The sequence below is a fragment of the Lepus europaeus genome, chromosome 8, assembly GCF_033115175.1.
Source record: "Lepus europaeus isolate LE1 chromosome 8, mLepTim1.pri, whole genome shotgun sequence".
Taxonomy (NCBI): Eukaryota; Metazoa; Chordata; class Mammalia; order Lagomorpha; family Leporidae; genus Lepus; species Lepus europaeus.
In genome coordinates this window covers 11,777,512-11,788,479 of record NC_084834.1, presented here as the reverse complement: position 1 = coordinate 11,788,479, position 10,968 = coordinate 11,777,512, and the positions used below count along the sequence as shown (strand labels likewise).

The 10,968-nt window shown below is 65.4% G+C and overlaps 1 protein-coding gene across 3 annotated transcripts; it reads left to right on the top strand.

Moving 5' to 3' along the window:
* Nucleotides 1-699: 699 nt before the first annotated feature.
* PDLIM2 (PDZ and LIM domain 2) lies at nt 700-10,168 on the top strand. Of its 3 annotated transcripts, none has more exons than XM_062199385.1 (10): nt 700-718; nt 2,588-2,682; nt 3,127-3,278; nt 4,654-4,717; nt 4,803-4,954; nt 5,083-5,161; nt 7,783-7,865; nt 7,998-8,125; nt 8,840-8,957; nt 9,671-10,168. In XM_062199385.1, the coding sequence occupies exons 2-10, from the start codon at nt 2,590-2,592 to the stop codon at nt 9,846-9,848; spliced, it is 1,047 nt and encodes a 348-aa protein (XP_062055369.1). In that variant the 5' UTR covers nt 700-718; nt 2,588-2,589; the 3' UTR covers nt 9,849-10,168. The 3 variants fall into 3 exon arrangements, with proteins under 3 accessions (XP_062055369.1, XP_062055368.1, XP_062055367.1); XM_062199384.1 differs by lacking the exon at nt 700-718 and adding an exon at nt 1,179-1,278; XM_062199383.1 differs by lacking the exon at nt 700-718 and adding an exon at nt 1,189-1,293.
* Nucleotides 10,169-10,968: the final 800 nt, after the last annotated feature.

Below are 10,968 nucleotides of genomic sequence, written 5' to 3'. Positions count from 1 at the left end.
GTGGGTTTAGTGACCGCACAAGCCATGGGGCAGAAAGATCTAGAACTTTCTAGAAACCAGAGCACAGCAAGAGGAAAGTGGGTCTCTGCTTGGCTTCCAGAGCCTGGCACTTGGCACCTGTGGAATGAGTGGGGGGAATGAACTGAATGGGTGGATGTCCCCCACCCCCCACAGGACCTGGGCGGGGGCTCTGGTCTACAGCTCTTGGTCATCCTTGGGCTGTGCCTAAAGAAGATCGGTTTGCACAATGGGGGAGGGGGGCGGGACTAAAGTGTGCATGATCCCCATTTTACACATAGGGAAACTGAGGCACGGGGCGCTGAGGAAGCTGCCTAAGGCCACACAGCTAGACAGAGGCAGGTGTGGCAGCTGAGGGACCCCAAGGCTGGGCTTACCCGGCAGGCCGTTTGCTGCTCCCTCCTGGCTACTTAGGGAAGTAGAGCAGGTGCACAAGGCAAGGTGGCCATGCGGGAGGCATGGGGCTAGTCCACCACGGGAGAGCGGTTTACACACCCAGGACAGAGGGGAGGTGGCCTCGCGGAGGAGCCCTGGGAGAATGAGACACAGGGCACCTGCAGGTCAGGACAGGAATGACTCACAGCTGAGGCAGGCGACTTACAGCTGTGCCCACAGCTGTACTCCCTAAAGACAGACCAGCCGGCGACGGCCACCAGGCAGACCCAGGAGGCCGCGGGGCCCCCAGGGCGCAGGTTGCCAGGTATGGTCGCAGCCTCCTCCTCCCTGAGCTGCCACCTGGGGTCCTGGGGCCAGGTGGTTGCGGGTGGGGGTGGGGATGCAGGTCCCGGCAGAGAGGGTGAGGTGGGGCAGCGGGGATGGGAAAGCATCCGTGGGGAGCCCCAGCCGGGAAAGAGCCGCAGCGGCCCGTGGGCGTTCAGGGAGGGCGGAGGGGCGGGCCCCGGCTCGGGATTTGCGGGGGTCGAGGCGGCGCGCCGAGAGAGCGCGGGACCTGGCACGGCACCGGCTCTCCTGCGCTCCGGGGCGGTGGGCAGGATGCGGGCACCTCGGGCTGGACCGCCGAAGCCCGAGGGGCTTAGGGCGGAGTCTGAGCCGGCGGCAGCGCCCCGGCTCGGCGGCGCGGAGGAGGCGGCTTCCCGGGCCAGGGGCGGCCCCGGGATCACATGGGTGGAGGCAGGTCCCGGAGCCCCGGGCGGGCTCTCCCCAGAGCCGCGCTGACGGCGGCGGCTCCAGCCGCGCTGCCTTTTCACCCTGCCTCCCTCCTGGCCTTCCCTTCCCGGGCCGGGCCGCCCAGCCCTACAGGTGAGCCGCATCCAGGTGAGCGCACACCCACCTGCGCGCCCTCCGCGCCGCCAACGCTCTTCCCGGCGCCGGCTTCTCCTGTCCCTGGGGGGCTGGGGTCTCCCCGACCGGGGCGCTCCTCTTCCAGCACCCTGGGGCGCGTGGAGTCCTTTGGCCTCTGAGTTAGGGAGGCTCCGGAACCGGGAGAGCCGGGCGGACGGGCCGGGCACCTCCCCGCGGCGCGGAGTCCACGGGCCGGCTCAAGGTCCAAGAAACTTCGCGCGGCTGCGAGCCGCCAGCGCCCGGCCTCGGGGCCGCCCGGCCTGGGAAGGGACCGAGGCCAGCCGCAGGGCATGGGGCGACAGACCTGCAGGCCCAGGCGGCCCCCTGCCTGCTGGGGACCCTGGTGTCCTCAGGGACTTGGCAGCACCTGTGAGTTCTGGACGTTCCAGGGGCAGCCCAAGGATGAGTGCTGGACTGGGTGGTGCCAAGCCTGGCATTGCAGCTTCCTTCCTGGGTTGGCTCCAGGCTCCGGACCTAGAGGCTCTGTGAGGACACTCCCCTGCCCGGCCAAGGGGGCTGTGGACAGGAGGCCTGCACCCCCGCGGGGAGGCGGCATCTGTCCCTTCATTGTGTTGCCCGGCCCCAGAGGCTGGGTGTGCCCAGCTTGGCTCTAGAGCCCTGGTCTCCTGGGGGGAGGGGCTGTTCAGAGAGCAGCGGGGGCCCCTGGCGGGAGGTGGAAGGCCCTGCTCCTGCCCGTCTGAACCGCACTCCCAGGGGCCGGGCAGGCAGCCAGGAGGTCCCTTCGGGAGACACAGCCCGTCCCTGGTATCGTCTGTGGCGGGCCACTCTGTTCGGTGGCTGTCCCTGCTGTGCCGGAGCCCTGCCGACCCACGGCCGCCACCTGCCCGCCCCTCCGCAGTGGGAGGAAGTGCCTTGTGCTGTGGGTTTTGGGGACAGGAAGCAAGCCCCAGGGGGACTCGGCCCTGGTGGTGGAGGAGGGGTGAGGGGGGCAGTGGCGGCCTCTCCTGCCACCTGTCACCCCTGTCTTCCCATTCCCAGCAGACCCCTGCCTGGCATCCTGGACAGCAGCCTCCCGGGAGCCACGGGCTAAAGACTGCGGGAAGGGGAACTTGGTGGCTTCCCAGGGTGGGGGGAAGTGAAACTGGGTGAGGGAGGGACTTCGTCACTTCCTCTGTGACGTGATGGGTGGCTCCGGGACCTGCCCCCCACCCCTTCCCCAGCCGCCTCTGTGCCTCTGCCCGGCCACCTGACGGGGTTTCTGGGGTGGGCTGGGGGAGTGGGCTCCAGCTGTCTGCCCCTCCCCCAGGTATGGCGCTGACCGTGGATGTGGTGGGGCCGGCGCCCTGGGGCTTCCGCATCACGGGGGGCCGGGATTTCCATGCGCCCATCATGGTGACCAAGGTGAGCCAGGGGCTGCACGGTGAGGCGGTGGCCGCTTTGGGAACAGGCTGCTCTGGGGGGGACAGGGCGTGGGCCACTCACCCCGCACCTGCTGGCAGCCACTTGGGGTGGTGGGAGATCAGGGCGCCCGGAGTTGGTGGCCGTCTGCCCCTGGCCCAGGCCTGGCCCAGGCCTGGCCCAGCCTGTTTGCAGGTAGAGCTGCCTGCAAGGTGCGATTTGCACAGGCAGGGCTCTCTCTATCCAAAAGTATTTCCAAGCACCCACAAGCACCTGAAATTCCGTCACCCCACATTGCTGGGGAGGTGTCCCCAGAGGCCAGGGTGGGAGGGGCTGCTCACTGAAGCTGCCTTCTGGGTGGGCTCTGGGTTGGGAGGCGGTTCGCAGAGCAGGAAGTCCCTCCCCACTGCCCCTGGTCTGAGGCCACCTGAAACTCATCCCCTGTAGGTAACTGAGCGAGGCAAGGCCCAGGCTGCTGACCTGCGGCCTGGAGACATCATTGTGGCCATCAACGGGGAGAGGGCAGAAGGCATGCTGCACGCAGAGGCCCAGAGCAAGATCCGGCAGAGCCCCTCACCCCTGCGGCTGCAGCTCGAGCGGTAGGCCCCTCCCTCTGGTCTGCGCACAGCACCTGCCCGCAGCCTAGGGCTCTAACCCCTTGTGGCCTTCCTGGGCCCTTTGGCCCTGTCTGCCTGAGGAGACCAGCTTCAGGCTCCGCTGGAGGGCAGAGGGAGACCAGCTGGGCTGACAGTGTCCCCGTCCAGCTGGGCGAGGTGGGCGCTGGGCTGGGCACACAGCCACAGGCTGGGCAGGGTGAGCTGGCACAGCATCCTGGAAGCCCGGGTCTGACTGGTTCCCAAGAGTGTGCAAGGTACAGGGCGTGGGTGTGGAGTGGGCTGAAGAGAGGAGACGCTGGGAGCGGTGTACCCTAGGCTGGGCACCCGGGACCCCTGCCTCCCAGAGGGGTGGGGCTCTGAGAGCACACCCTCCCTCCCCAGCGCCGCCCTGAGCCCTCCTTGGTGAAGGCGCCTTCCCAGGCTGCCGGCATCAGGGGCCTGGAGGGCAGCACCACCGTGGGGGGAACAGGTGGCTGGCAGAGGTGAGGGGTGGCGGTGAGTCACAGAGCAGAAACGCCAGGAGATTCCCAAGTCAGGAGAGCCCTGGAGCCCGAGTTAGAGCCGCCTGCCTCTCCTCGCCCCCTTGCCACCCAGCTGCAGAGGCTGCCGCCCTGGCCCTGGACCCTGGCGGGGCAGCTCCGGCCCACGCATGCTTGCAGGGCGGAGCCCGGAGGAAGGGGAGAGGAGGGTACGTGGTGGCATCTGAGGATGGGACTGGAGTCTTCAGGGGGCTGCAGTGTGGGTCGAAGGAGGGGTGGGAGCTACTGGCACACTGTCACTTCCTCTTAGGTCCCTCTCGGAAGGAACCACCCCAGCAACAAGGGGGCCCTGCCCCACTGCCTCTCCAGGTCCTTCCACGGCTGGTGTCGGAGGGAGGGGGGCGGTCCCCTCTGGGGGAGGGACAGTGGGTGACCCTGGCACACATGCTCTGGGCATCAGCTGCGGTGGGGCCATGTCTGAGCGGGGCGGCTGGGGCCTACTGTCTCCCCTCGTGGCTGCAGTATGAACGTTGTTCCCATGAAGCCGGCCATCTTTCCTGGCTGATCTATGAAGTGCTGCTGGCCCAGTGACAAAGTCCAGATGAAGTGGAAAAAAAGGGGGTGGGCGTGTGTAACGGCCTTGGAGCCAGCCAACCGTTTCTCTCCCTGCTCCTTGGCACCAAGGCAGCCATCTTTTTTGCGAAACTAAGGGGGGTGTTGAGCATGGCGGGTTGGTTTGGAATCTAGCATCTGAAAGTTGACCACCTGGTGCCCAAGCCATCCCAGGGTTGACACTCAGGTCTGGCGACAGCAGCGCAGCTGGTGGATGAGGGTCCCAGGACCCCTGTGATGCCCCCTCCCTCCCCCCTTCCCCCCAGGTCTCAGGCTGCCTCAGCCGGGCAGGCCAATGGGGACGTGGAAGTGCTGGCATCTCGCTTCCAGGTAAGCAAGTGCCTTGCAACCAGGACGGAGCAGCAGCACCGGGGCGTGAGGGTGATATGCTTCCCCGAGGCCCCTCTCTCCACAGGGCTCCGTGAGGACACAGAGCGGCAGCCAGTCCTCACTGAGGTCCGCCTGCTCCAGCCCCGCCTCCCTCAGCCCCCGGGCAGGCAGCCCCTTCTCCACGCCGCCCCCCACCAGCTCACACACCCTCGCCCAAGAGGGTATGGTCAGCCGCAGGTGAGCTACCAGATGCTACCCTGCCCTCTAGTCAGTGTCTTGGCGGCAGCAGCCATGTCTGGGGGACCCCCAGCGCCGCCCCCTGTTGCTCCTGGGTGCACACACACCATCCATTCCCCATGTCTCAGTTTCCAGAGTCTGGCACACGCTACACACCTCACTGCTGCTGACCGCGTGTCCTACGGGGGCTACCCTGGGAGCCGACAGGTAAGGCTACCTGGAGGGGAAGAGACAGAAGCAGCTTGCCTTCCCACGGGGGGCTCCTGCCCGAGCCGGGATGGCCATTGCCTCTGGTGGGGGCCACACGGGCAGCCAGTCCTCCTCCTCCTCCTCCTTCCCGGGCCTGCTGGCGTCCTCCCTTCTCCGTGTGTTTCTCTTGGGCTGGAGCTAAAATACTTTTGCTGCTGTTGTTGGAAGGTTCCCTCTGGGCTCGGGCTACAGCTCTCCATCGCATTCCTCTCCATTCCAAGCCTGCTATCTGCCCCTGACTCCCAGCCCTCGGCCCCCCTCTTCCTCTCTGACTCGGCCCGAAGAACCCCCTGTGGGACTGTGGTCCTGCCTCAGGCTGCCCTTGGCTTTGCCTCTGTCTGCCCCCAGTCCCCAGCCCCGGAGAGGCTATGTTGCCCACTCCCACTGGTGACGGCCACCCCACCCCCGTGGTATTTCTCTACTCAAGGGCAGGGGTAGGGAGGTGAGGGAGTGAGGTGGCCCACAGCCCTGGGCCACAGCTGCTGGGGGCAGGATGGCGAGGGGGCAGGTCCAGCCTTGGGGGTGGAGGAGATGGAGCCCAGCTGCTGGAATCCTACCTCGGGAGATGGCGCATTCCAGACGGCAGAGCCTGGGGTGGGGGTGGCCGGGGGAGGCTCTGGAGTGCCTCCCTCATGGCCAGCCGGCCCGGCTGTGCGTGGAGAGAGGGGATCCCGTAGGTTGCCAGTCTTTAAACCGCCTCACGTGCGACTGTGGAGATAAGACAGACGTGCAGAACAACTTTGGAACAATTAAGCACTCACCGCAGTGGTATTAATTACAGAAGCAGGAGGTGGGGGGGAGGCGTGTGGGCTGCCAGCCTCCACCCAGAAGGCTCCATCAGGGCCGGTGGCATGTGGATCGGGGCAGGAGGAGCAGGCGCTGGATACGCGGCGGGGTGGAGAGATCACGGTGCGCGTTTGGGGTGGGAGTGGGGATTTTTTCTGAGGGGACGCTTTGGGCCTAGGACACACTGGGAATGAGCTTGGCCTGGGGCCCCGTCCAGCCTGGCTCCTCTCAACTAAGCCTCCTTGTGGCCGCTGGGGGCCTGGCCTTCCTGGGTTCCTTCCTGGGTTCCTTCCCATGATGCCCTAAGCCCAACAAAGGGGGTTTTGCCCCCAAGCCAGAAGCAGAAGCGCCTAAGAATTTTCAGGAATGTAAATTTTGAGGCCCCAATGTGGACATCTGGAATTGGACTCAGATGGAGGCAACAACCTGTGTGCGTGTGTGTGTTAATTTATGAATACGCTCGAAACCGTATCCGAAAGGCAAAGCGTGACAGACATCTGCCCGTTTGCTCCCTAAATGCCTACGACAGCCAGGCCTGGGCCACGAGGAAGCCGGGAGCCAGGAACTCAGCACGGGTCTCCCGTAGAGGTGGAAGGGATCCGAAAGCTTGGGCCATCACCTGCTGTCTTTCAGGGTGTGCATGAGCAGGGAGCTGGAATTGGAAATGGGTCCAGGCAGTCTCTAAGGGATGCAGGCGTCCCAAGGGGCATCTCCATGGCTGGGGCCGGAAGCGTGGCCGTCTGTGTTAAACCCTGCGGAGGGGAGAGCTGGCCTGGGGCAGACGACGCTCTGAGCTCCCTCCTGTTCCGGAGCAGCTGCTCGTTGTCAGGCGCCTTCCTAGCCCCTGGGATGCAGTGGTGGGAAACCAGGAATTCCTCACTCCATGGAGCTTCCACTCGGGTCTGCCAGTGAGGCTCTCCACGAGGGAGCCACAGGCCCCCCAGCTCCCTCCCTCTCGGGGGTCACTGCGAAATGCATTTCCCAAGCGTGTCTAACCACAGAATGTCTCCTGGCCTTCTTCCACCTGTCCCCGCCCCTCCCCCACTCCCCGACACCCTCAACACGCTGTGAGAAGTGTTGGCTCCACCCACGCGCTCGCTGGGCAGGCGAGGAGGGGGCAGCTTGCCTGGGCTCGGACATGAAGGGTCCCCTCTGTGTCAGCGGCGGCAGGGGCAGGTGGAGTGTGGTGTCTGCTAGTACCAGCCCTCGTGGTGGTACCCTTCTAGAAAGTACAGTGGCCCACTCCAGGTCAGCATGGGCCCTGGTGGACAGACATGGCGTGAGAACAGTGGCTTCCCAGGAACCCCATGCACAAGGCCCTCCCAGCTGTCCCCGAGTGTCCTCTTCCATTGGCTGGCTCCATGGCCCATCCTGGGGGTCCCGCCCCCAACCCCTTTATGCTCCCATTGCTCCCTGCCTAGGGATGGGTCCATGGGGGAGGGACCAGGCTCCGGGGTGCTGCGTCTTTGGGAATATCCAGCAAGGCATCGCAGACGGGGCAGGACAGGGAGAGGATGGTGGGGACTCCTTGCCTGCCGGCTGCATCCTGCCCCACGTCCAGTCCCCTCGCGGCCCCCCTTCCCTTCCCTGCCCATGCCGGCTTTGCTGGGTGCTGACTGCCCCACCCAGGAACCCAGCAGCCCTTGTGCGCCAGCCCTGGAGCCTGCTGGTCACCAAGGGCCGGGAGCCCTCTGCTGTTGGGCCTGGGAACAGCCGGGCTTGAGACCCACAGGGCTGTGTGGTGGGCCAAAGGCTGTGGCCGCTGACTCCTCCCCACTCGCTCCTCCTCTCAGGCCGGCCAGGGCCGCGCTGGCGACTCCGCGGTGCTGGTGCTGCCTGCTTCACCGGGGCCCCGTTCCTCCAGCCCCAGGCTCAGGTACTGGCGGGCCCTGGAGGGTTGGGTGGGGTCCCCTCCCCTCTGAGCCCCTCAGCTTTCCTTGGGCTCCTGGGACACAGCCCCCCTGCCCCCGGGCTCCGGGCTGACGGCCGGGCCGCCCGTGTCCTGCAGTGTAGACCTCCTGGAGGAGGACTCTGAAGTCTTCAAGATGCTGCAAGAGAACCGGGAGTCACGCCTGGCGCCCCGGCAGTCCAGCTCCTTCCGGCTCCTGCAGGAAGCCCTGGAGGCCGAGGAGAGAGGTGAGGCCCCGGCGGCTCTGGCACGGGTGCCAGGCATCCTGTAGGTGTTCACCAGTGGGACTGGGTGGGGGCCAGACCCCCGCCTGTGGGTGCATCCGGTGTGGGAGGGCTGGCCCGGTGTGCACCCAGAGGTAGGGAGCAGAGCCTCCTGGGCCCAGGAAGGCACCAAGGGAATAGTGATGGTGGGTGGTGGGCCGGGGTGGGGGTGCGGATCTCCAAGGAGGCCTTCTTGGAGGAGGAGGGGTTTGAGGTGGCCCTGGGAGAAAAGATCAAGACTTCCACAAGCAGCCTTAAGATGGTGGCAGGGAGCAGCCGCAGGCTCTGGGCGTGGCCGTGTACACAGGCAGAATGGTGGTGGGACAGGCCAGTGCAGGCGGGTGGCGGGTGGCGACTGCCGCGGGAATGTCGGTGTCCTCGGCTGAGGCCTTGGAGGTGGCAGTGCATGGAAAAGCCTTTTTCCAGCCGTGCGGAGGGGCTGGCAGTGTTATCTGCTCCTAGCGTCGCTCCCAGGTCTCAGGAGGGGGACCGTCAGCTCCGCCTGCCAGACCCTGGGCACGGCTGCTCCCCAGCGCCGTTAGATGGGCAGACGTGGCCTCGGCCTGTGCTTTGCCTGCCTTGTTCTGTCCCTGCTCCACAGCCTGCGTCAGCCCGTGCTACCGGCGCTGCTGTGGCTGGTGGGTGAGCTCCCTCCCATGTGTCTGTCTGTCCCTCCAGGCGGCACACCTGCCTTCCTGCCCAGCTCGCTGAGCCCCCAGTCCTCCCTGCCCACCGCCAGGGCCCTGGCCACTCCACCCAAGCTCCACACGTGCGAGAAGTGCGGCACCAGCATCGCGTGAGTGGGGGGCAGGGCCGGGCCCACCAGGGGCCAGCAGTACCAGCAGCGGGCGGTCAGTGCAGTCAGGGAGCCCAGAGGGAAGCTCTATGTGCGGCCTTGTGAGGGGTTATTTGCAGCGTCCCGGGATGCCTGGGCTGGCTTTTTCCTTCCCTGTCCCCAGAGGAATCCGAGATGCTGCTGTGTTAGAGAGAGAGAGAGAGAGAGATCTTCATCTGCTGGCTCCTCCCCAAATGCCTGCAACTACTAGTGGCTGGGCCAGGCCAAAGCCAGGAGCCAGGAGCTCCCTCCAGGGGTCTCGTCCATGGGAGGCAGGAACTCGAGTGCTGAGCCTGGGTGCACTAACAGGAAACTGACTCAGCAGCAGATCCGCTGGAACTCCTACGTGTGATGTGTGGTGTTCCGAACAGCAGGCTAAGTTTCTGCACCGTGACGCGTACCCCGGTGAGACTGGCACTTCTAATGCTGGCGCTGCCAGTCCCAGGAGCTAGGGTCACACTTTAGGTACCACTTCTCCCTTGCAAACCAAGAAGATCTGGCTGGGTTTGTCAGTCTGTGTGGGGAAGGGCCCTGGTGCCGCTGATGTGCGGCTGTGGTGTGGGGTGGAAGGAGATTACGGAGTGCAGGGTGGAGTCACGTCCCTGAGGTTTTAGGGGCGTCCCAGGCTCCATGGCGGTGGTGGCCTCCCAGCAGGAACATTCCCTCTCCTGCAGGAACCAGGCTGTGCGCATCCAGGAGGGGAGGTACCGCCACGCCGGCTGCTACACCTGCACGGACTGCGGCTTGAACTTGAAGATGCGAGGGCACTTCTGGGTGGGCGACGAGCTGTTCTGTGAGAAGCACGCCCGCCAGCGCTACTCCACAGCCCCGGCCCTCGGCTCCCGGGCCTGAGCCCACAGAAGGGGGCCACGGCAGGTGGCGGCTTCTCCAGGGAACTAAGCATGGGCCTGACTGGGTGAAGTCCAGGGGCTGGGACCTGTCGCAGGTGCCGAGGCCAGCCTCACCTTCCTGGCATCTTTGCCCCTGCAGGGCAGGCCCTGTTCCCTAGGCTGAGGTGGCTGCTGCCTTTGACATCTTGGCGAATGGGGGGTGGGATGCTGGGAGGCATCTCCGAGGAGAGCGAAGTGCCCCGAGGCTAGCAGTTCTTTGTTCTTCCCTGTGTAACGCTGGTCATATGCACTCCACAAACATGCACACATGCACAAAAGAGACACCTTGCTTCTCTCTCCTTTCCTGCCCCTCCCTCGGGGCCCCCCAGCCCAGTGCCGCCTTCCCAGCACTCCCCTTGGAAGATGCTCACCAGAGACAATCGCAGATAGGCCATGGCGGGGTGGCCTTGCCTGGAATGGAAGCAGCAGAGCCCCCAACCCCCGGGGCCTGGCCTGGGGGTGCCTGTCCTGGATCCAGAGGCTGGTGCAGCAGCCCGAGTCCTGTTCTCACAGGAAAGATCAAAGCCAGCGCTGGTGGCAGCTTGGTGCTTATCTGGCTGCCTTTGGAGGGGATCTTGGCACCCACTGTGGTGCCTCCTCAGGCACCTGGTGATATAATTTACACCTTGATATCATTGTCTCACCTTTTGCCTGGATGGCTGCCTGAGGACCAGCCTTTATTTTTATGGGGAAGATCAAGGCGGCCAGCCTGCTGGGGAGTCTGGCTAGTCTTGGGCAGAAATGGGGCAGCCTCTTTGGCGCCACCTAGTGCCAGGTGCTGCCTAAGGCGAGGAGGTTCCCACTGATCCACCGGCACACTTGGTGATGGGGTGGGCATTGTGGTCAATGACAGACTGCCAGGGGTTTGAACTTCACCTTGACAACTGTAAGTGGGACTCTGACAGGTTGGAAGGGGTGAGCTGATGCTATGCAGGACAAGGACAGGTCAGGAGTGAGGCTGCCTGTGAAGCCGGCATCCAGGGAGCTGTGGACTTTGGGGAGGACATAGGCGGTCAAGGTAAAAGCCACAGCTCCTGCCGGCCACCAAGGGAGGTCAGCCCGGCCCCCGGCCCTCTCCAGCT